The sequence below is a fragment of the Calypte anna genome, chromosome 13 (assembly GCF_003957555.1).
Source record: "Calypte anna isolate BGI_N300 chromosome 13, bCalAnn1_v1.p, whole genome shotgun sequence".
NCBI lineage: Eukaryota > Metazoa > Chordata > Aves > Apodiformes > Trochilidae > Calypte > Calypte anna.
Window position 1 is genome coordinate 10,502,536 of NC_044259.1, and position 24,990 is coordinate 10,527,525.

The 24,990-nt window shown below is 42.9% G+C and overlaps 2 protein-coding genes across 6 annotated transcripts; both read right to left on the reverse strand.

Moving 5' to 3' along the window:
- Positions 1-6,799: 6,799 nt before the first annotated feature.
- Positions 6,800-17,150, reverse strand: LSM11 (LSM11, U7 small nuclear RNA associated). 2 transcript variants are annotated; one of them, XM_030459318.1, is made up of 5 exons: positions 16,651-17,090; positions 14,635-14,774; positions 13,812-13,895; positions 12,539-12,731; positions 6,800-7,473 (listed from the first exon to the last, which is right to left on the reverse strand). In XM_030459318.1, exons 1-5 carry the CDS (start codon positions 17,078-17,080, stop codon positions 7,427-7,429), a joined length of 894 nt encoding a protein of 297 aa, XP_030315178.1. In that variant the 5' UTR covers positions 17,081-17,090; the 3' UTR covers positions 6,800-7,426. The 2 variants fall into 2 exon arrangements, with proteins under 2 accessions (XP_030315178.1, XP_030315177.1); XM_030459317.1 differs by having other exon boundaries at positions 6,800-12,731; positions 16,651-17,150.
- A 2,124-nt stretch (positions 17,151-19,274) lies between these two features.
- Positions 19,275-24,833, reverse strand: THG1L (tRNA-histidine guanylyltransferase 1 like). Of its 4 annotated transcripts, none has more exons than XM_030459051.1 (6): positions 24,724-24,833; positions 23,995-24,171; positions 23,395-23,564; positions 22,001-22,089; positions 21,291-21,398; positions 19,275-20,073 (listed from the first exon to the last, which is right to left on the reverse strand). In XM_030459051.1, the coding sequence occupies exons 1-6, from the start codon at positions 24,804-24,806 to the stop codon at positions 19,912-19,914; spliced, it is 789 nt and encodes a 262-aa protein (XP_030314911.1). In that variant the 5' UTR covers positions 24,807-24,833; the 3' UTR covers positions 19,275-19,911. The 4 variants fall into 4 exon arrangements, with proteins under 4 accessions (XP_030314911.1, XP_008500279.2, XP_030314912.1 ...); XM_008502057.2 differs by having other exon boundaries at positions 24,640-24,833; XM_030459052.1 differs by lacking the exon at positions 24,724-24,833 and having other exon boundaries at positions 23,395-23,560; positions 23,995-24,072.
- Between the last annotated feature and the right edge of the window lie 157 nt (positions 24,834-24,990).

The window sequence follows — 24,990 nt, forward strand, 5'->3', positions numbered from 1 at the left end:
TTGAACTTTTCAAGGTCGTTTGTGAAGCTTTTATCAATCAGCTAAATTCATATGAAAAGCATCTATAATGAACCAAGCGTATCTTGAACTTTATCCCTTCAGCTGAATACGAATTATCTAGGAAGGTGTTTCAGTGGCCACATTCACAACTTCAGCATCCCTATGAACATTTATAATGTAAGCAGAGCAGCTGCTACTATTGTGGTTTGGCATTTCTCAATTTCTTGTCTTTTTCTGTAATTGATTTATTAATTATATCATCTCAACGATCTATTTAAAATAAAGAAGTCATTTACACCATTTCAAAGGTATTTTGTGATGTTCAGCTGATATTAAAATAGCACCAGCCTTATGTGCTTTTTCAGCAAGTGACCTAATTAGTTAATAAAGTAATTGAATATTAAAAAGGATGTTGCAAGTGATTAAAATTTAAGAGCCTTCAGAACATTATTAAAGCTATAAATCATACATCACTGTTTTAATTTGCATAGCTACAGAATTACTAATGGTCCCACATGCATAAGCTACTTGGCAATTAGTCTTCTAACAAACTGTTGGTGATACTATGAGGTTACCAAAATCTTTCTCCATTTTTGATTTCTAAACAAAATCCAGTATGAGAAAACACTAAACATTAAATTTCTAAAAGCCAGGAAATTCAGTTCTTTCACATGCCTGTCTATCCTTGCCTCTGTTTGCCCCTTGTCCCTTGCCTTTCTGGCCAGCAGCCCACATCCTCCTAAGCCACCTCACTGTAAAAAAGAAAGGAGGAAACATCTGTCTCTACTTTGAGCTTCTTAACACTGGCCTCCAGGTGGTTTTCTAGCACAGCCCCTTGTGCATGAAGCTGCCTATCTGGCGTTGGGACAGTCTTAAGTTTTGCCTCGTACACAGAACTGTCACAGTGCCACTTTCCTTACCCATCCCCTGGACCCCAGGTCTGCAGCAGTGCTGGGCTCCTGAGCAGAGAGCTGCTGACAGGCAGTTGGGTTTGATCTTTGTCCAGTGGACATCAGGCTGTGGGAAAGAGCCAAACTCACTGCTTGTTACTTTCCTCTCCCTATGCTGCAGCTTCCAGCACACAGGAAACCTTGAAGCATCTGACCAAAAAAAAGAGTGAAAAGGTGCAGCAGATCTGCTGCACCACCGGCTGCAGCTGTTGGCCAGGGTCAGATGCCCAAGACTTGTGTCTGATATTGGGCTGGCTGCAAGCAGGAGGTGAGACATTTCAGTTTTCAACTGGGCCAGATGAGCTGCTCCAGTGTCCTCTCTACCTAGCAGCCAGTGCCTCTGCAGTGACAGTCTCTCTGGCCTGAGGAGTGTCATCCAGCTCCTGAACTTCAGCAGGGTATAGTCCAGTCCAGCACACAAGCAGAGAGCAGGTCTGTCTCTGACTTTAGGACTTGCAGCCTCACAAGAGAAAGGAGGGTGCTGTAGGCAATGACATAGTGTGTGATGGAGCCAAACCCTGACACCAGGCAGCTAAGGCTGGAACAGCTGAAAGCTGGGGAGAGGGAACAGCAGCCAAGGCTGTGGCAATGGCCAAGAAACCAGCACAACATCTGTGTAATCTCAGCAGCCTCTTCCCCACCCCATGCAGCACTGCCACACACTGCATGACTCCCTCCTTCTGCACTACAGCCCCCTGGGTTCCCTCATCCTTCTTTGTTTGCTCCCACTCCAGGGACAGACTCACAGCAAAAAAGGGTGCCTGGGGAGTTTCTGATTTCCCACCTTTTCTTTTGAAAGAGATAGGATCCTCTCTCTCTCTCTCTGGGAGCTGGGACTGCAGCAGGGACAGCACCTGCCTGGCTCTTCCTGCCCATCTCCTCCTTCCCTTGTGCACTGCCCAGGTAGGTGGCTGCAGGTAGGCTGCTGGTGTTAACTACACCTTGTCAGTCTCAGGATCGTTTTTGTTAATGGAGCAAAAAGAGACATCACAGAGCAGCATTTACATGCAAAACAAAGATGTTGTTTCCACCCAGTCAGCAGAAGCCTTGACTTAGCCTTAGCTATTAAAGTGTGCTGGTTGCTACATTACTAGGATAGGGGGTTTTTTTTGTGCTGCAAAACTCTTCAAGAGCTTCCTTTGAAGCTTTTGTTGAGATCAGGGGCTGCAGCCTCTTGCAATCTTTCCATGTCTCCCTACAGCACTTTTTGAAGGACCTTAACACTTGATATTTTAACAGGTGCCATCTCTTTGTTCCTTAGTTTACACTTGGTAACACATGAGGCCAGGGCAGAGGATGGCTCTGGACAAATGCTGCACTAGCATTTGCCTTGTCTTGAATAGCTGGAGCCTGTACCTTCTTCTCACAAAGGCCTGGGTTTTTAATTAAAACAGTAAACTGAGGAATGGGTGACTTCAGAGCGTTTTGACCCAATAAGGAATGGCAAGCACGTGGCTGCTTTTAAAATTAATTAATAACCACTAAAATTAATTAATAACCACTATCTTACTGGTATAAAACTGTCAGCACGTGAGGAGGGTGGGAAAACAGTTGCTGTTTCCAGCCATGTTCTGTTACTTCCACCATGAAGCAGCTCCAGCTCCTACTTCCCCCCTACAGCCAACATCTCCTCTAGCTAGGATGGCTACATATATCCAGACTCATAAATGCCAAGATGAGATTTATCCTGATGGCTACAGGATTCCTGCTACTCTTTTAGCCAAAGCCACACATACCAGTTCCCTCTGAGAGCCACTCTGCTGCTCCTGCAGCTCAGCCTGGCAGCAATCCCTTCTGCTAAGGGCTCTCTCCCAGTGAGGTCTTCAGATTTGTGTCTGCATACTCTCTGTGACAAATCCAGTGATGTTTTTCCTGTCCTGGTGTTCCCTTTGCAAGGTTCTGGAAATCAGTTTGCAGAGAACACCTTTAAGCCAACACACAGTGACAAATTTTTGGCCTGTTCCTGCCACTGCCTCTTCTTGTCCCCTGGTCTTGAGGTGGGTGCTCTTTGCCAGTGACTTCAGCCGTCTGATTACTCCAAGACTATTTTAACAGGGAAACAGCCAGTTGGGAACTGATGTTGTCTGGATATCTAACACATAACTCTTCATATAAACGGCTGCAGCATTTGTGGCCTGAGGTATGCACAGCAAAGCACAGGATTTTGTCTTATGAGCATGCAAACTCCTGGGCTTGAGCTAGGTAACCGCTTGCTTGCACCCCACGGATCCACTCGGGATTTCTGGCTGCCCTGGTCTCACCTCTATCCACTCCCAGGTACACAGGTGGGCTCTGGAGAACACACAGAGAGTAGCACAACCGCCCCCTACCCACCCCAGCATTAGGGGGAAGGCGGCGGAGAGCCCAACCCAGCACCCGCAGGGTTCTTGCCAGGCGCTGCTTTTATGGAAAGCCGCTGGAGCTGCCTCCGGGAGCCGGAGCAGTGCCCGGGGTTTCCCTTCCTCCTGCTGCCACCTCGTGGGGAGCCGGAGCAAAGGAGCGGGGGATGTCGGCTCGGGGGGGTCACAGCCTTCCGAGTCCTCCCCTTAGGGACAAAGATGGGGCCAGTAGGAAGGCGTTTGGCCATTGCAATGCAGTGCGGCCCCCGAGCCCCCTCAAGCCGAAGTCACCTCCGGCTGATTTTAGCAACAACCCCTGGAAGGTGCCTCAATTTTTCTGCTCGATGGAGCAGCCCCGGGGCTCGGCAGCCCTGAGCTCCCCACGGCCGCCCTGCCCGAACCTGAGGGGAATATCTGGCCAACAGACTCCCCAGGTGAAAAAAGAAAGACCTGAGGGGTTGTAACATGTAGGGGATTCTTTAAACAATCTTTCTGGAGCATTTAGTGCCCATAGAAGAGAGAAATCCTGATCCCCTGAAAACTTCTCCACTCCTTCCCCAGGGAACAGGACCTCAATACAGAAGTATGGAAATACAGAAGTACAGAACAGAAGCACTCAATACAGTACAGAAGGCACAACTGAGTGTCCCCTCCCCTGGATGAGTTTCCCCAGAGGCAGCACCGGGTCTGGGTCCTCCCACCACTTGGCAGTAGCAGAACAGGGTCTGTGGATATCACTCAGAGGAGTCTAGACCATCGAAATTAAGCTGTAAAAGCCTCGGGGCAATTGGCACAGATCCCTTTATACACAGTCTGGATTTACAACCAGTATCTGAACTATTCACTCACAACTATCCTTCAAAAAGGATCTGTGCAAACAGTAGCATCCCAAAGCAGTTTATTTTCAGCTCGACCTGTGCACTTCTTGTGGGGCTGTGACAGGAGACATCTCCAGCCTTACCTCTGTATCCATGATTCCCAAGGGTAAGGCAGCAGTGTCACAGAGCTTGCCAGGGCAGGTGACCTCAGAGGCAGAATCAACCCAGCAATATCTGCAGTTTGTAACAACAGCAGCTGGAAGGGAAGCGATGGTGCCACTGGGTAACAGTGAAACCCAGATGAGCAAATTAAATGTGATCCCGATCTCAAACACTTCAGCTGACCAGAGACCAGCAGCAATTACTGGCACACAAGAGAGATCTGATGGCTGTAATAAAAACACCTTGCTGAAATCTGTCAAACATTGCAAAAAGGTGAAAAGTGAGGTGGAAAAGAGAAATGCCAAGAAGCTGGCAAGGACAGGCACAGCAAGAGCAGTCATGAGGATACAACCCATTACCTTCTCCTATTGAAAGCTGCACCCACAGCTTGTGAACAAAAATCTTCTAAGAGACATTATTATCTCATCAAAACTTCACAAAAACTGCACCTCCAGTCATCAGAGCCAAGGATGACTTGTGTTATTGGAATATCCAACCCACCTGGTGCTATTATGCACTCTTCAGATGATACCCACCACCCATTTACTCAGAAACCTAATGATACCTGTTCTAAATACTCAAATAATTGCTCAGATTTCAAGCAGGCTATGAGCATCACCCAGACTGACCAATAAACTGAATATGTCAATCAGCAACTTATCTGTAGTATTAAAATTTTATTTTTGCTATACACTTTGTCACTCAGATCATTTAAAGAGCTGAGGACTTCAAGGCTGTGGAAAACTAATAACCAAACCTAGGAAATTGTCTATATTATGTAAGATGACTGGACAGAATCATAAATGCCAAGATGAGAGAGATCTCTAAGGGTCCTGAGAAACTGTGGGAAATAAGCCAGCCATTTGGGATAATAAATCATTCACAGAAAGAAGACACAGCTTGAAGACAAGATAGCTGTTCAGAGAATTCAGGTAGCATTTATCACAGGAAAAATATCTCAGTATTGCCAGAAAAGACCTAACTTCTTGGAGTTATCAGGAATGGCTCCTTCCCCAGTTTTCCCTTGTAAAATTTTGAACCCTCTTCTCAAAATAGGGACAAAACAACATCAGAAGGAGGAGGTAAAAGCTTTATACAACTCCAAGAGATCAGCAAAAATCAGAACTAAATTTTGTGGCTTTTACTTACAGCTCCAGCCACTGTTCTTCCCTAATGGCAATACCCTTGCTAGGTATGAGACCAATGTCTGCTTTAATACTCCAGATGTCAACTACTCACAAAAAAACCCCACACCCCAAACTGCACTAAGCTGCAAGAGCAGAGGTATTTACTTTACAGGCAGCTGGAGCAACTTAAAGACATTATTGCATTCAGTGTGAATCAGGTGGAGAGGGCTGAATGACCTCTTTACACCCATGCTGAGAGCCAACCTGGCCACCTGACTTCACTCAAGGCAACACAAAGAGGCCTCAAATGTTCCAGTCTGCTACATCCACACAGGAAACTGGAGCTTCTAGTTCAGGTGGCACCATGTTTTAATAGGCCTTTTCATACTAGAGAAGATAAGAGTAATTTCTTAATATTTATGAGCAGATGAAACAAACAAAAAACCAAGCAACAACAAAAGCAAAAAGAACAGCTCAAATAAAATCTCTTGTGGCACTACAGAACTCGTTTCCCAACAGCATGGGAGTACAACTGCTGCAGTTTAATCCACTCCAGTTCAGAAAGATATTTAAGCACAGGCCTACCCCGAAGCACCTGTATGAGCTTTAAGGAAAGTCTTGTATCCTTTGCACTTTTCAATAAAATGGACAGAGCCACAATCTAAATGAGCAGGGGTCTACTGCCACACTTCCTGTAAATCACCTTGTAAGACATCAGGCAAACATCAGACACGTAGAAGACAGAGCATAAAACACTCTAAAATGCAAATGAAAGTCAAAGGGTTGCAGACCTCTTCTGTGAATTCTCTGATCCTTCTCATTACATGCATCCTCATTTTGACACTGGTGGCTTTAAACTGCAGATTTTCTCTTTAAACAGTTATCAGGTTGCAATGGGAATTACTCCTTTTAGCAAACATCTGAATTCCAGAGCACTGGTATGATACCATCTCCAGCAAGCTGTATTCGTGCAGTTAGCATCAGGTACCATGGGAATAAGCAGGTTTCTGGAAGTCAGGATCCCCACTGGCTCTGAACATACTCAACTAGAAGCTTAGATGAGAGCTTTCAACCTCCCCAGCTCCTGGAACCAACTCCTGATGGCAGGGTGGAAGACCACACAATAAGTTATCATTGAGTTATGAGGACTGCAGTTCTTAGTTCTTCAGTATGAAGTTAATTGTTTTTTCTACACCTCTAAAAAGCAAGTTTAAGTATTATTCTGTAGACATTACACTTTTTGAACACACAGATGGCTTGCTCATAGATCATGTGATTAGAGCATTCAAACCCTCGTGGTCTCCACATCCAAGCAGCTGTCCTCCTATCCACTGCAGGAACAGCTTCATCACTGACATAAGCATATTGACAGAGCACAAAACACCATGCTTTCAAGCAAACTGTTATATGGATGTATTTATTGCATTGCAGTCTTAGCACTTTTAAATATAAACATCTTTATCTGGAAAGCAGAATATTGCAAATTCAGTATTATTCAATATGGTGTTAGCAGCATCAGCTTCCTTAGAAACAAAATCTTTAGGAAGACAGAAAAGGAATTACAAATCCATTACATTCTCCTTTATCACCATTTGACCACAACATGATATTGCAGCTGTGAAACAGACACTGAAGTCACAAAACTTGATGCTGAAGACTTAAGTCATTTCAAGACTGAAGTGCATCATTGTACCTGATAACCTGCACATCTGGAGTGTGCCAAGTCATAAAGCTTAACAGTCAAGTGCCTGAAGAGCACAGATGACCTATGCATCTGAATTACCTGACACATTATATTTTTAATAACAATACTTAACACTTGTTTAGTACTCCCTGCTTCTACAAATCCTTGTGAGACAGGCAAGGGTTGCTCTCAGGTGTATTACAGATGTGGGGCATAAGGGAGAAGGAGAGAAGTGACGTTCAGTGAGCAAGTGGCAGTAGAGAGCCCAGATTTTGTCAGCACCTGACTTCCAATCCCACATCAGTCTGGAAGGTCATGCTACTCCTCTGTAGTTCATTAAGGATGTTTAATAGATGACTAATTGGTTAACCAGTCCCGATCCACGTGACAACACTGGATACAAAAAACATTGGGGAAGAGGTCAACTCAGCCGCTTCCCATGCAATGCCCATTTCAGCTTTAAAGAACCAAACACTTCTCTCATTTTTTCATCTCAGAATGATCTGTCACAGCAAAGATCCAATGACACAGCTGCACTTCGCTCTGAAGCAGGAGAAATCAGAAGCAATTGCTACAGTAACACACGCAGCTTTCATTTCTTTCCTGAGGGAAAGCACTGATCTTTTCAGAGGGAAAAAGGATGGATATGTTTTTACACAAACTGATCAAACTACTTTTCATTCTAAACGAATACAAGACTGACTGCAAGTCTCAGGTGTACTAATTTTCTTCAGCTAAGTCATCCAAGTGCACACTATGAAGCTAGCAGCTAATAAAATAGTTATCCAGGAGCATCAGAAGGCATCTTCCTTCTCTGACAGGCCTTCACTTCTACCAGCCAAGAGCAAGAGCACTTACAGTGACATCTAAAAGGACTTGTAAACATCATGAGAGATTTTCCTCCCCTAAAGTAGTCCTTTCTTCTGCAGCCCCAGGAAGCTAACAACGATAACCAAGCTTTCTAACATCCCTGACTCAGAAGTGGTAATTTGCTTACTTGCTTTTTTTCCCCCACTGAGTTTCCTCTGCAAAATATTAGAGGTGTGATAAAACAGGTCAGTTATTAGGAATGGAGTGGGGCACATGAACTGGAAAATGCTCACAACGTGTTGGAGGCTGCACCAGAAGTGTCTCTGCATACTCTCCCCTCCAGTTACAGAGCACAACTGCCCAGGGCTGGCCAAGTGACACCAAAGTGTACAGGCTAGAAAGTGACTCCCAATTTCAAAGAGCTCCCACCAAGTGATTTTTCTCTCCTCCTTTTTCCTGATTTGCTTTCCCTCTTTGTTCATGCCATAAAAGCTTATAGGTAGGAAAATGTACAGAAGTACCTGTTAGACTTACAGTAGATTACACACATTTTTTTTTCAACAAAAAAAGTCATCAAGTAGTGCACTGTTCCTGTGGTGCCCACCTGGAGGGGATTGATGCTTTGTCTATCATTTCCCAAGTGACCTCATGTTTTTCTACCCAGGCTGCTAATGGCAGCAAAGAATATTCATTAAATAATAGAGATTTTGTCCACAACATTTATACTGTGTAATAACTGATGCTTTTTCCTGCTGATACATTGGCAAGAACTGTCAGAAAAAGCTGTGAGGTTTTTTTAGAAATTCTGTCTTTTCAAGTAAGATTTTAACTGCTCTACTTGCATCCAGCTGTTTCCAGTTTGATCTTAGGTCACACTGTCAGAATTGAACACAAGACATGAAAATGGGGGTTTCCTTCTAATGACAGTGGCTCTTAAAAGCACCTTTCAGATAAAAAAAATTAACATTACTAGCTACACAAACAGCACAGCACTTTTAAACAAGAAGTTGTAATAACATTTACCCAAAGGTGACACAACATTACTGATGGGAAAAAAAAAATTGGTCAAGCTAAAGCTTCTAAATGAAAACTCGAGTGTATTCTTATCTTTTGGTCAAAGTATAGCAAGGTATTAATACCTTTGGTAAATGAAAAAACAAAGCTCAGCTATTCTCCTTTATGAGGCTTCTATCTGATTAACTACGAGGATACTATTAAGATTTTGTGTTTCTCTCTTTGAGTTCCCTTTCCAACTGGCTGTCCCTGTCTTCCTCTGACCACAGAATCAGCTCTCACCACATTGTACATTGCAGCATCTTGAAAAATGGAATGCAGGACAGACAGCAGATCATGAACCCCTGTGTTTGTCATCTTCTTACCAGTGAGGATAATAATGCCAAGAATAAGGACTTGAGGTGTCTATGCTCACATCACCTTTGTGACACTGCTAGGAGCAGACAGCCTTTTGAACAAAGAACTCTGATTTTATACTGACTGGAAAAGAAAACCCATGGAAGAAAAGAAATTAAAAAAAAACCAAAGCTCATTGTTTTCCAAGGGTTGTTTGGTTTGGGTTTTTTTTAACAGATTTACATGAATACTTAAGTGAGGTAGAAGACTTCATTTCAGAACATCACATTCAATTTTATTTAAAGAGCAACTTTATCTGAAGTATTAAACATGCAAGTGACAACACATACTGAATCACTGCCTTAGTCACAATCATGATGCTTGAAAGAGACAAAATCACAAGTGCTTAAAAATAGCTTTTTGGGCTTAAAAGATACAATGTCAGAAAAAGTAGGGAAAAGGAAGACACTTTGGAAGATCTGAAATTGTAGAAGAGGCTGTATTTAGGAAGCAGCTTGGAAATAACGAGACAGGTGAACAGGGAAGCAGGAAGAAGGAAGAACCAGCAAATAAGCCATTAAATCTAAATTGAAAGAGAGAATTTTAACCAGACAACAATGAGAATAGAGGATCAACAGTTTAATAATGAGGTAGAACAAAATAAGCAGGCAAACTCTATAGCTCTTAACCAGGTTTGTTGACTGAGGTGTGATTTTGGAAGAACAGGTCAGCAATGATATAAAAACCAAGGCACAAATGCAAGTCTAAGCACCAGCATTCTTTATAAAACTTAGAAAAAAAGAAACCTGTAAAGCAACACACACCTTCAAGGTGTCAGAGAAGATCTGATGAAAGGAAAAACTGAGACTTCCAGTAGCAACTGAGTACCTGGTGGTGTCAACTGACAAGGAAAGAGGGCAGTAAAGCCACAAGAATATTCATGGTAGTTGTATCTTATTTAATGCACAAGGCAGTAAAAACTAAGCAAAGAGAATTAAGAATATAATGTAAAGAAAATCAGCAATTCAATTAGATGTCATAGTACATAGGCCTGAGTGGAGATTTGACACCTCTTGGTCAAGTATGAATGAAAGAGATGAGGTGTCAAAACCTGTAGCCTTTGGCATGAGTGGAAGAGGCAGAGATAATTCTTCTCAGCAAACGAAGTAAAACCAAGCCTGCCAGAAAGCAGAGGGGAGGAAATCCCCACATAGTGAAGAAGAATACTCACTTGTACTCACAGCCAAGTACTGATGGGAAAAGGGGAAAAAAACGACCAAAAAGAAAAAACTTACAGAAAACATGAACACAACCAAGAAGAGCAGAAAACGAGAGGAAACAAGAACCTCCAAGAGAAGAATCTTTCAGTGCCTAGTCTCAGTTCATAGTAGGAAAGGACTGCAGCAATAAAGCTATGCATAATAAGAAACTGTAGATATTATTACCATTTTTTTTTCAGTTCATGATGAAACAGATTTGCACAACAGTACATTTTATTCTGAGGCATTCCTGTCCCAGGCTGAACTTGGGTTTGCAGCTCAGAGGCTGAGCTGATCAGCCATCCAAGCCCCATATCATCTGTAATGTTGGCATCAAAATCTCAGATTCTTTATGTGTCCAGGAGCTCCTACTAAATTATTTCCATAATTCACCTAAGCACCCAAATGGGCATGCAGCCAGTATGCTGCATTTGCACCAACCAAAATATGTCACTAGGAACACAGTCACTCTTTGAGGACTCAGGACCTCTATATACAATATACAAGACCTACTACAAAGTTGTTCTACCCCTTGTCCTGGAATTTCCCATTTTCATCTTGAACACATGGAGCTGCTTGAGATGAATACACGAATAGCAGTGTGAAATATAGTGAGTGTCCTTTGACACAGATTAAATAATATAACAGCTTCATGTACCCTCATACTTCTGCACATAGGTCTTGGAAAGCTCTTTATATCTAAAGAAGCCTGGACTGATCTACACTACCTTAATAACCTTGCTAACATAAAAAAAATGATAAGCCAAGTTTGACTTTTATACTTCAAAACATTTTTAGGCAGACCTCCAAAGCTCACTTCAACTGAAATTAGATGATCTGTCATTTATGCAGACAAGAAAGACCCATGAAGGCTTCTGGCCCATGAGAACCACTGGAGACACAGCACCTCTAGTTTCAACTGAGGTTATTTGAAAGGAGCTTAGATACAGTACAGTTGTGCTCAGCACAAACACTGAAATCTGAGAAGAAAAACTGCATCTCTGCAAACTTCACTGTTACACTTCGTAGCAAATGGGTGAGATATGAAAGTAAAATTTTCCATCTCCATCTGCAACATTGACAGATAAACTCCAAATATGGAGGTCCCTGGATCAGCCACACGAGCTGTTTGCTGGTGACACAGGGCTAAAGCACAGCACTACAAACAGATGCACTGATATTGAAACCAAATAAACCTTGACATCATTCATGGAAAAAGAGCAGCTTTCAGTTAACAGGTTTTCTATCACACAGGGCATTAGAGAGCTCACTGTGAATAAGAAGCTAATAGCCATCAGTAGCATGTTGCTCCACCTTTTTATACAGTATTTCAAAGTACCTGGAAAAATTATGTCTGGAAAAGAAGACTTTCATTTAAGAGAAACAGATGAACTGTTGGTTTCAATAGTGATCTTGAGATTACTCAGAACACACAAAATAGCATTTGTGATTCGTTTCAGGTGGAGATCTAATCTTATACTCCATAAATGTGTGCCACAATTACCTCCTGTAACTGAGTACCTGAAAATACTCTTCCAACCCTCTGGATTTAGCTTCCTTTTAAGGACCAGTGGAATCTGTTCTTGCCTTTCTTATCACACAAAACAACTGCATTGCTGACCTTGTCCTGAGACCCCCATCAGAGATCTGAAGAGGCTGCTTTGGCATCAGGCTCAGGATGCTCCAGTTAGAATTACCTCCCCTATCCTGTTAAGGCAATGGGAAGCCAGTCACAGCACCATGACAATGAGAATGCTAAATAACAACGAGAGCTGCAGCAGCAATTCATGCTATCAAATAAATACACTGGACAAAGGCTCAGCCAAGTCACTGTGCTAAATGAACAAGCAAGACGTTCTCTCCTCGAATAAAAATCTGGTTTATGTGACGTGTGAACACCTGCTGATAATCCACTTTGGGACGCCTTCTTCTCCTTGACTGGCTTCTTGCACGGGTACCACCAGCACTGGCACCCTCTGTGTGGGCTGTCCCACTGCCCACATCAGCTTCACCTCTGACAGCCAGATGCAAATTGTCACCTGGTGTCTTCTTTTCTCCAGCTCTGCCCAAGCATTTCTGCCTCTCGTGCTCATCTTCTGCTCTCCCTCGTCCTGATGCAGCTTTTGATCCCAGAGTCTCAGAGTCATTTGTCAGAGCAAGCTCCTCTGAGACAGCTTTTGAGTCTGATCCCTTCTTTACTGAGGACTCCTGGAGTTTGAGTCTGTCAAACAGCTGTGAAAGAACATTTGAAAACATTCATAAAACAAGAGAGGATGCTTGCTCAGCACTTCTACATGGTACTTGCATATACAACCCCAAGTGAGAGCTCACAATATACAGTTAGTGAAAAATACTTACTAGCAATAAATACTACATTTTCTTCTCAAAGTCAAACCATGACATAAGGTGAAGAGATCTCCTGCATGTGCATGAGCATCTTTATGTGAGCACTGAGGAATTTAATTTGGGGAGTAATACTGATGTTCAGTAGCATTTAACTTTGGCCAGGAACAACAGGAAGCTACTAAGCTGCCCCATTAGCTCACTTTTCCCAATGCTCTTGTAATATTGTCAGGGGTAGTATAGAGATATCCATCCTCAAGTCCTCAGAAGAGGTATGAATCCCTCAGATAAGGGGCTTCAATAAGAATGAAAGTGCACACTGAATGGACACTTCAGTGTTCTTAAAAAAAACCCTAAAAGATGCCATGTGGGTATTCTGAGAGGATAGCAGACCAAAACCAATAGAAAAGTAATAAAAGGTAGAGGAGCAGATCCAAAGCATTGTATGAACTCATTAATCTAAGAACACCTGGTGCTGAAACTGGAAAAGAAACTGCTTTTACTCTAGGCTTCATGATACCTACACTAGAAGCCCAAGTGACCAGAAAGACATTTTGTTGGCTGGAGATGCAGACTGTCATTACATAAACATTAGTGTCAGAGTTATGCACTGCCAAATCACCTGGCAGAACAAATGTGGAGCAGATCAGTCAGGGGTGCAAAAAATGCACAGAACAAATACATTTAAGAAAATACATAGGAAGCTTATAGAAAGTCAGCATATTAAACTAAGTAGTGGCAGCAACTCTGAAGTGGAACTTCTATAACACTCAACTTTCAAAGGACTTTCATAAAGTCAGGAAACTGTGTTTTTTTCACCAAGTTCAAGTCATCTTAGAATAATCTCTAATAAAAGGAGGTAAAATATTTCAAATGTAAACACAGTTTTAAAAATCAATGCTCCCTTTTACTACTTTGAAATACTAGATTCTAAAAAAAAAAAAAATAAAAGTGGAGATGGTTACCCACCCGGGTTAGGGTGAGCTGAGGTTCTGCATAGAAAGCTTTGCCCATTACTGGTTTCCTGTATGTCTCATCCACATCTGTCAGAGCCTAGAGGAAGATAAAAGAAAAATAAAGCTCAAAAATAGAAGTAAACAGGACGAAGCTTTGGACCAGCTTTGTCTGATGGTATTATGAAATTCTGCTCTACCTGAGAGAAAATTCATCTTAGCAACAAGCTGTACTTTGGGGCACCTAACTTGTAATGAGGTATAAAGGCAACAGCAAAGCCTAGCATACATTCTCCATTGCTTGCAAAATTTTTGTGAGCCTTGCCTGTAAAATCTTACTCTCTCCTCACCTATTTCCAAACTTTTCACAGCCACAGGCTCACAAATATTTCATAGGTGCTTTTCCAACCACTGTCTTTAAGATTTTCATGAGATATAACACAGCAAAAAGCTTTTGCAGTCACGTGTTAGTGAAAGAAAACAGAGAAATGGCTGCCACCATTAGAAGATTGTGCTTTGCTGAGAAACCTTTGGAAGCTTCATTCCTCATCTTGTACCCTCCTGGGTTGTTATAAAAAACCTTTGAAAATGGTGAAGATAAATTCTTCAAAGCTACACTATCTCCCAAAATCTCTAAGACAGCTTGGCATCTCTCAGATATAATACTCCAACACTAAGCACTACTGAAGTCCAAAACCCAGTGCTCAGTGCCAGAGCAAATTAGCTTTATGCACCACAAGCCCACATAAATCTTCTCAAAATGTAGCTTGCTTAAACCTGTTGCAAATTTCAAGTTTTCAATGTATCAGTTATAAATCAAGGTTTAGAACAGCAATTACCATATTCCAGAATTTGTCAAATGCAACTAAAAACCCTGTGCAGACTCCACGAAGCCCTTTGAAAGTACGAATATGGACGTTGATTTTCACCCCATCTCGGACACAGCGATGAAGCTCCCCCAGTGGGCTGCCTTCATGGACTGAAACAGAGAGAGAACATCACTGCTCTTCAATAAAATACATATATGCATTAAAAAAAAACCCAAACAAATGCAGAAATATACATTCTGTAGAGCTATAGTAGATTTTAGTACAATACATATCTTCAGGGCAAATTGAATGAGAAGATCCAGAGCACTGTAACACTGTGGTTGTAATTACCAGACCACCAAAACTCTCCTTATAGAGGGGACCAAAAAGACTTAAAATATGAAGGCTTCACTTGACATGATCTACAGGCAAATCAGCCTTAGCTGAAAATCTTTTTGCTACATTTCAGAAACATCCTAAGTGATGTTACTTTTAAGAGGGACAAAAAACACACTGAAGCAGAGATTCATCAAAAAGAGAAATGCTTAGTTAAGGGAAGAGAAATGCTAAGTTAACTAGCTACAATCTATTAATAAAATACTTTATGAGTACTTTAGCCTCCCTAGAGTTCAAGTTTCAAATGCTGGCCCACCTGCTGTGCAGACAGGACCTCCTGCTTACAAGAGAAAGCACACAATTTGGGCTATAAATTAATTTTAAAACCCTCAAGGTTGCTGAATAGCACTTTGTATGTCACTAGTACCAGTCTTATTCAAAATTAATGCTGTCTAGGCTTAGATATTAAATATATGCTCTTAATTGAAATATAATTTCTTTGGTAAACCACCACTAAAGTAAATTTTACAGAGGTTTGGGGTTTTTTTTTTCCCAATTTCCCTTGGAGATTCTTTATAATAAGATCCTAAATCAGTATTTAAGGTCAATTCTTTTGGAAATCCTGCACCAACAGAACCTCTGCATTTGTGCAGAATGCTAAATTGACATAATACTTGGAATTAATCAGCACCTACGACAATGAATACATTATGCTTAGGTGCCTAAGAAAGAAAAAGTTCTACTTTAGGCATTCAGAATTGAAAAATTTGGGCATTGCCCTTTTATAAAAACAACATGGTGATCAGAAAAGATACTTTGATCCCAATGAACACTCAGTATTTTTAATGAAGTGCACTAAAATTCTATCTTTAACAGCAATGCCATTTGGCTCTTGGTGCAGGTGCTCAAGTTGCACTATTCAAAGTTTAGGGGCTGTTATCCTGACTGCGTGCATTAACTTTGACAAGAAACTTGTATCATCACCACAGATTATTGATTCAGCAGCATAAGAGCTGCCTCCCACCTCAGCTCCCTGTTCTATCCTCATGTTACCATAAATGCCAGCACTGTATTTATGCCCCCAGGATGTAAAGTTAGTAACCAAGACACAGCTGTGTGTTACAGGCTCATGCTGCAGTTATGATTTGACTACAAGGTGCACAGGCTCAAATCAGAACCCTGGTTCAAATATGGTACTTATGAAAACACATCAGTTTCTCATCCTTTTTTTTTTCATTGAAATCATGAGGATGAACATAATTAACCAAATAACAGAGAACATCACCATAACAGAATCAGTGTCATCTCTGAATAAGCAGTTCTATGAAACGCACCGCTCCCATTTCTCCACACAATTTCCCCAGCACACACGAACCATTTCCCGTGAATTCCCCCTCCAACCCACCCACCCCCACGCACCCCGCCGTCACCCAACCACTTCCCCCACCCACCACTCTCTTCAAACCTCCAAATCCCCCCCAACTCCTCCCCTCAGGCCACACCCGGGCTCAGTCCGCATCCCTCGACCCTACCTCAGCCCCCACGGCCTTCCCCTCCACCATCCGCACCCCCGCGCCGCTCCGGCCCACGGCCTCACCCCCTCCGCCATGGCACAACCGCAGCCCCGACTCCAGCCCCCACCTCCCCTCCCGCCCGCCCAGGCCTCGGTCTCCCCTCAGTCTCCGCCGCCCCCTCTTCCCGCGCCCTTACGGGGCATCCTGGTGAGGACGTTGCGTGGTGCCCGCCGGCGCCGGGCACCCGAAGCTCCCTCGGCCGCCTCCTGCTTCGGGCCCGCGTTCACCATGAGGCTGCGGAGGCGCTGGATGCGCTCGGGGTCAGCGGCGGGCGGGCCGCGGCGAGCGGTGCGCGAAGTGGCGGAGAGTCCGCGTCGGGAGGGAGCGGAGCGGCGGCCCCGCGGTCGGAGCAGGCCTCGCTGGAAGCTCTCATATTCGGCCAGGTTGTTGAAGCAGGGGGCGCCGGGGAAGGGCAGCGGCGTGCGGGCGGAGTACAGCGCCAGCAGCGGGTCGAAGCGGCTGGAGCTGACGTCCAGGCGGCTGGGGCTGGGGGAGCGCTCGGCCCTGGGCTGGCGGCGGGGACGCCGCTGCTCCGTGCCTCCCGCAGTCCCCTCGTCCTCCTCCATGGTGGGCTGCGGGCAGCGGCCCCGCCACCGCCACCAGGGGCCACTGCCGCGCCGCCCCGAGAAAGCCCGTGGGGACACAAGCGGAGCCGGATCCAGGCGGTGCGGAGCGTGGAGGGGAGAACGCAGAGCGCCGCCTCCCCCGAAGAGGAGGACGGCCCACCCCAGGGCCAGGTGGCGGCCCGGAGGCCGGTTCGGTACCGATTCTCCGGTCTTAGTGCGGTTTCTCTCTTGGCTGCTCCTTGAGTTGAGTTCCTGGTGCAGCTTCACCGCTCATCGCTGTAGTGGGGCCTCCCCCGTCAGCCCCCCAGCTGCTCCCCCAGGTAGGGCCCTTGCTTCACCTGCCCCGGGTCCCAGGCAGTGGAATGGTACCAGGGCAGAAGGTGATTGCGATATAATTCACGTTTTAGCTCGCGAAAGGGTAAATATTGAAGAAAGCCTTCTCTGAAGAGCAGCAAGGGAAAGTGCATTGGTGCTGCAGAGTGGTTTTACTGTAACTAATCCCACCATCAACCATTAATCTTTCATAATCGATTCCTTTATATTTAATGTGCTGGACATCAGGCAGAGGTTACAGATAACCTTCAAGGGAAACTCCCATTTCTTCACTGAGTCACAGGAGGGGCCTTCTTCAGCTATGGAAATAGCTGAGCACAGGCAAAGGATACAGGTTGAGCTGTGTGCCACCACTGCCAGTTCACTTTCTCAAACCTTTGGAAGATTCATTTTCCCCTACAGCTACGAAACCATATTTATGAGTTTATGCAGGAGGATACCACAGGGAGTTTCTTTCACTAGCATTTATCTTAATACAAATTAAAGGCCATGGCTATACAGACAATCCACATGTTGGTTCCAAAGTCCACATCTGGATGTAGGATGAGTTAATTAGAAAAGCCTCTGAGGACAAGACCTAACACAGACCTATTATTTATATACATAATGTATATACATTCTGCCATTTATGAGGTTGTCATAAAAAAACATTTCTAAGCATCAACCATGACTGCCAAATATATGGTTTTTTTTAAACTCAGACTGCAAAACCCAAATGTTACCACCTCTGGAACAGTTGATCTACATGTAATAAATAGTAACAGGTGGCATATGAAAGTCAAGTAAATGACATTTGTGTCATAAGATGAAAAAACAGACAGGAAGTTCTTAGTGGTAAATAACTGGTGGAATGATTCATTCAGAATCATCACCTCAGTGTTCCTTGTATTGTCGTCCTGAGAATTATACAACTCCCAACTTCCAAGAATTATACAGATTCTCTCACTGCATGTGTGTAACTGCTCAGTATTAGCCCACAGCAGTAAAGGTGAAGTCCTGTACTATTATAAACATAGACTCAGTTATTCAGAGAAACTACACAGCATTTTGCATCAGGACCTGTTTAGTGGGTTTGTTTATTTGTGTTTTAAAAAAGCTAAACTGCACATTGCCTTAAATGTATCACTTCTTTTGGGAGGAATAGGCTGAAAGCAGAGAATCAGCTTCAATGTGAATTCAGGGCATTTCATCAACTCAGTACTGACTTTTTTCAGTCAGATTTTATCACTTTCCATTTTTTATGGCCACTCCAACTGCTGATTATCAGCAGAATAGCAACAGCTTGACAGATTACAGTTCTAGCACTGTGCTTTTGAAATCTGTATGATTAAAAGCAGTAATAATATACTTATAAATACCAATTACATAATTAGAGTTGTATTTCTATATTGAAATCTGGTATTCCCTGCCCACTGCTGTTACACTGGGACAAGCCTGCTTACATTAGCACAAATATTTCTGCTCTGACAGGTTGTATGATTTAACTGTTCTGACAAAGGGTCTTAAATGACAGTTAAACCAGAACAAAACTGCAAAGACCAGACAACATACATTTCCCCCTTCCCTCCAACATGTATTGACAGGGCTGCTACATCTGTGTCATTCCCAGGAAAACCAGAAAAAAATAAGTGCAAGTTCTTGTTTGGAGGCACCCTCCTTGTAGACACCAGGAATGCTGCCCTGAGCTGCTACCTTTCCTGTACAGTAGGAGACAGGTGACTTCCAAAGCCACAGAAGAGCACAGTATCTACCCATGTCTTAAAAAAATTCAAGCCTGTGCAGTATATTTATTACTAACTACACTGCTTGAAACTTTCATTAATTACTAGTAAAAGCTCCAGGAATGAGAAAGGCCAAGTAATAAACACAGCAGGAAAGAAGTTTTTATTTTTACAGAAGTATAAAACTCCTATACATTTGACAAGAGCTTTTAAAATCAGTCACAGGAAACTGCTGGGCTGCTCAATTTTCTCTCTGTAAGAATCAGAGAGATTAGGCAGCTGAACAGTTTGTTATTAATCTGACTAAACACACTGGCCTGGAAATTTAATACTAAATGCCAGTTGAAATTCTCTGGTCCCCCTCAGCTAAAACAAAAATCAGAAGAATTATTTTATCTGCTGCTTTTAATTGTTCAAACATGCAACATTTTTGTAGTTCAGCAGTCCAGTAAAATATCTCATGGTTTAAATATTATAGAAATGCACAAAATTTCTGTACACTTTTTCTACAAATCTGCACATATACAAAAGGAGCAGTCTTAATTTATGGTGCATTTTAACATTCAAAATATAACATATTGGGTTTGGCATATGGGCATAGCCTTGTATGGCAGAGAACATACCAGTGTCTTTTTTTTTCAGGCAACACCAGTGCTAAAACCAATGTAGTTGTTGAAGAGGGTTACAAGTTAAACCCTTCCAGCCACCATTCATACCCCTCACTTGCCAGCAACCCAAGCAGAGCAAAATATAAACTATTGGTTATACTCAGAGACATCAACTACTGTCAGCCAGAATCTCAGGATGTTCCTCCCAGAACTGATCCCCAATAATGTCACAGTGCAGGGGAACAACTTTAGTCCTGGTCCGGTTCACTTCAACTTCCTTTTCTTCTTCTTCCTTTGGCATTTTTATTTTCTTGGTTATGATTTCATTAATCTGGAAATACAGTTATTAGCAGACGTGTAAGACTCCAGAGGCAAGTCACAAATGGACAAGAACCAAAGCTGCAACAAAAGCCAAGTATCAACCCTGTAGCATATCACAGAATTTAAATACTGCATCTTTTGAAAGAGATTCTATTCTCAATGTAAAGACTAAAATGTGAGCAGATGAAACTGCATGTCATCATCACACAGCCTGGAGAATTACCTGAAAATTCACAAAATTCATTAGATATTGAATAAAGTACAATATTTAATTTGGAGCTATATAGAGCAAATGGGAAACCTTACAAATGTCAGCAATTACAAAAAAAAAAAAAAAAAAAAAAAAGCATAGGAAAAAAGTAGAATATATTTCCAGATGGAGACCTCTAATTGGTTCAAATTAAGTAATTTAAGTTGCTGGCCAAAATTTAAATACAAAAGAAAAGGATTATTTTAATTCTTTTTTTTTTTACCTACAGAAGTCAAAAGGCTGAGGAAGTTATGGAGCAGTCTTAACATAGACAGATGGAGTCCTGATCACATGAGACAGACATATTTCTAGTTAAGATCACAGTTAAGGACACTAAGGCAACAAACACTTATGATTTTCTGAGGCCTCATACAAAACACAGTACAGGAATTTCTTGAACTAATTCTGTATCAATGCTGTAATCCTAGAATGGACATTTCCAAGTTACCATTAAAAGGAATTTCCCATTTGCAGCTCTATACTTTACTATGCTCCTTTAGAAAAGCAGAAAGAGACTAAGCACACTGTGAATGGCCTGGCACAGGCCCCAGTGATCATCACATCAAACTGACACCTGTTACCAAAATGTCATTTTTCAGGAAGCAGCTGAAACTTCCTCAATTAACAAATCTGGTAACAGTAAGAATCCAATTGTACAATTCATTCAACAAGGGGATTCCTCCAGCAAATACAGCAGTGATGTGGAATTCCACATATACACTGTCATCTGTTAATACAAATTATAACTCTTGAGATAAAATGTGTATCTCAGCCAGACTTCAGTCAGAGAGAAGGTTTTATACTATGTTCATAGTTACAGATATCTCAAAAACATCTCCAAAACAATTAGACATCTTTTAAAATGTATTTATACATAGATATACATTTGGGATCCATCTGGTGATCTTACAGTGCAGCCTAATAGTATTACCTATTTAAAACATGAATATGAAGCAAGCAATAATACAGCTTTTTACCTTCTGCCATATTAAGACTGTCCCCTTTCGATACATCAAAGGTTCATTGTTGTAGTTGATATTGAATTCAGAAAATAAGATTTCATTCTTATCTCCAGCAAAAGTTCCCTGAGAGAAAGTGAAAAGAATTCAGTACTCTTACAGAAAACAAACAAACAAAAAATAGAATCTCTAAAGTAGAAGATGGGCAAATATTGGAACTAAGACTGACATTTATACAGGTTTTTCACATTTAAATCACAAAGATGAATTACATCTGCCAACAGAGGAATTATTTCCAACTATCTAATTAGGATATTAAACAGAGAGGGGTTTTTTATTACATATTCAAGACAAATAGAAGAATATCAACAGACTCCCAGAGAAAACAGAAGTAATCCACTAAAGTCTGTACAATGAAACAAAATCCTACAGAAGGGACTGAGAATCCAGAGCAGCTGAATCCTGCCCTTGCACTCCCTGCACATGCATACATGACATTTATATGACATTTCTAAGACTTCTGAGCTTGCTAATTAAGAAAAATCCTGCTAGTATTTGACTATCCATTAGTCAAAACACATTGTCTGCTAATCATATTAACATTGGTACAATTCAAGGAGCTGTTCAATCTACACCCACTAAATTATTACAGTAGGAACAGAGAAGCCAGCCAGGGCTGCTGGGTAGGCAAGATACAGATTTGCAAATCTTCCTGAAGAGACTCTTACCTGGAGTCTGTCCTGTGCCTGCACTGGTGTCAAACCACTTCTCTGTACAAGCATCCAGAACACTGTGTTATAAAGGTTATTGATATGGCCTGCAGAAAAAGAAAGAAGAGAGAAAGAGTATTTACCAAGTCTAAGTCACAACTTGGAAAAAACAGCTTTATTTCCAGAGTCATGTCCAAGGAACAGTAAAGAGGAGGAATTAATATTCAGTTGATAGTGAGGATATAATCTTTATGATCCATTTTTAAGGTACTGCATATCACAGAATGACTAGAAGATAGATTTAGTTATGATTCTAAAAAAGGAGAGCAGAACATGAAGGACATTTCTGTGTAATGTAAATTCCCTTCATTTAAGCAACCAGTTACTAACAAAGGAAGTGATTCTGCCCCTGTGCTCAGCCCTGGTGAGGCCACACCTCGAGTACTGTGTCCAGTTCTGGGCCCCTCAGTTTAGGAAGGAGATTGAGATGCTGGAGCAGGTCCAAAGGAGGCAACTGGGCTTTTGAAAGGACTCGAGCACAGACCCTATGAGGAGAGGCTGAGGGAGCTGGGGGTGTTCAGCCTGGAGAAGAGGAGGCTCAGGGAAGGCCTCATCACTCTCTACAACTCCCTGAAAGGAGGTTGGAGCCGGGGGGGCTTGGGCTCTTTTCCCAGGCAACTCTCAGCAAGACAAGAGGGCAGGGTCTCAAGTTGTGCCAGGGGAGGTTTAGGTTGGATATTAGAAAGAATTTCTTTATGGAGAGGGTGATCAGACATTGGAATGGGCTGCCCAGGGAAGTAGTGGATTCTCCGTGTCTGGAGATATTTCAAAAGAGACTGGATGTGGCACTCAGTGCCATGGGCTGGGAACTGCAGCTGGATGGATCAAGGGTTGGACTTGATGATCTCTGAGGTCCCTTCCAACCCAGCCAATTCTATGATTCTATGAAAAGCCTAGAAAGTAAATCCAACTACCTGCTCCAGCATGGAATGTGCAGCACTTTTGATTGCTACATGTTGTGAGTTTGAGCATTCACATCTCTTTGCTAAAAAAGATTACCTTGGCAAAAGAAACACAGAACTTAAAAACATAACAAATTAATTCTACTAATAATTCAAATATTTCCTGTGCTGAACTCACTCTTTAAGATAAACAAATACACTCTTAGCCTGAAGACTCAGAGCCAGTTTTTCTGTAACCAGTCAAAGCCCCAAAGAACAATAATGTTGCTTATTTAAAACAGACACCCTGCTTACTTTCTTTCACTGGTATCTGTATATACAAACACACTGCCTTTTTTAAGGCATTTCCAAGGCATTTTTTAAGGCATTTTTAAGGCATTTTTCAAGGCATTTCTGCTCAGACAGGAAGATAACTTAATTGCACAACCCTCTATTTCCTAGAGCCCTTACAGTCTGCTTGTCTCCAGCTGAGGTAGTCCTTTATGTTCTGGTTGCTGGGATACAACACAATTCGTCCATCAAATCCTGGTGGGTACAGAAGTTGCTGGTCCTTGAAGTAATCCTTCCAGTAGAAGACATAACTTGAGGCAAACTGGGAGACCACGTGAGTCATGAACTTACTTGCAAACACAAAGCAAAAGGGAAAAGAAAGAAATACATCAATATGATTATGCATCTGTGAGCAGCTGAGGTGTCAGGAGCAATAATTCTGGTGGGCAGCAGCATTTCTTAAAAGCCCAACAAGGGCAGAGTGTTTTGATGAACAGGAAGCACTAAGTATCAGGAGAAAGAGTTTGGAAAAGGTAACATTTTGTTAGAAGAAAGTTTTTGTAACCATGTTTCTAAAGTTTAACAAAATTTATTTTTTTTTTTACCACTCTATCACTGAACAGATTTTCCCAAAAGGTCACATGAAAGAATTCACATGAAGAACCTGAACTAATTGCACCCAAACACAGCCCTCATCCAAACCTCTGCGTGAAGGCAAAATTGCAGCTCTAAAAACTGGTGTTAAACCCAAGTTAACTTCAATATCAAAGCATCTGTTACCTTGCTCTTCTTTTAAACCATCTGCTCTTCTTTTTAAAAACAAAACTATATTCATCACTCTGTCCATAAGCAATAGCAATATCTTCCAGTTCTTGCATCACTGTCTGGGCACACTTGGTCATCAGCTGAAGAGCACGGTCATCATTGGGCTTTTTGAACTCATGCTGCTCTGAAAACCTTCAAAGCAAAAACGGTTGAATAACAATGTCTTGAGCCCATTCGTTTTCACCACATTTACTTTCTGTGAATATTAATTTCCAGCATCTTGTCACAACTGACACAGAAAAACTGTAACAAACCCCCTATTTCTACACGTTCTGGATAACCCATTCTCTTTCCCAGCAGAATCTCACCCTGGCCAACCCTTCAAAACAACTGCTTTCCATTTCTCTTGGAATACAAGGATGCAACTGCAGAATTCACACAGGACAAGCAAGGCACAGCCCAGGCCACCTCCGCGGCCCCACCCAGGATGCGTCCCCACGGCTCAACACTCAACCATCCCCCGTGCCTTTAGGGGGAGGAAACGCCGAGGTTCGCCCCACTTCATTCATCCCAGCATCGCTCTACCGCTGGCTGAGCCGTCGCCATAGCGACCACACAGCTACGAACTCCCCGGCCAGGAGCTGCCGGGCCGCCTTTCACCTGTGGAAGTTGCGGCCATCCAGCCGGACCACTATCCAGCAGTTGGGCAGACAGGTGTCGTCCGCCTCGAAGTCCCGCACATACTCGAACTTGCTTTTCGCCATGCAGCTCGCCCACCGCCCGCTCCCCGCACCGAATCCTGACGCTGCCCACCAGCGACACAGCATGGCCGCGCCGGAAGCGGAAGAAGCGGCGGGCGCTCTCCCTTAACACCGCCTCCGGCCCTTCTGGGCGTTCAGGCGGACCTCTCTATGGCTCCCATGCCTGGCGCAAGGGGGGGGGAACGGCCGTGGCGCACGCGCGGCGTCCCCATGGCGACGGCGTCGCTCGGCGGGGAGGGCGGGAGCGGCG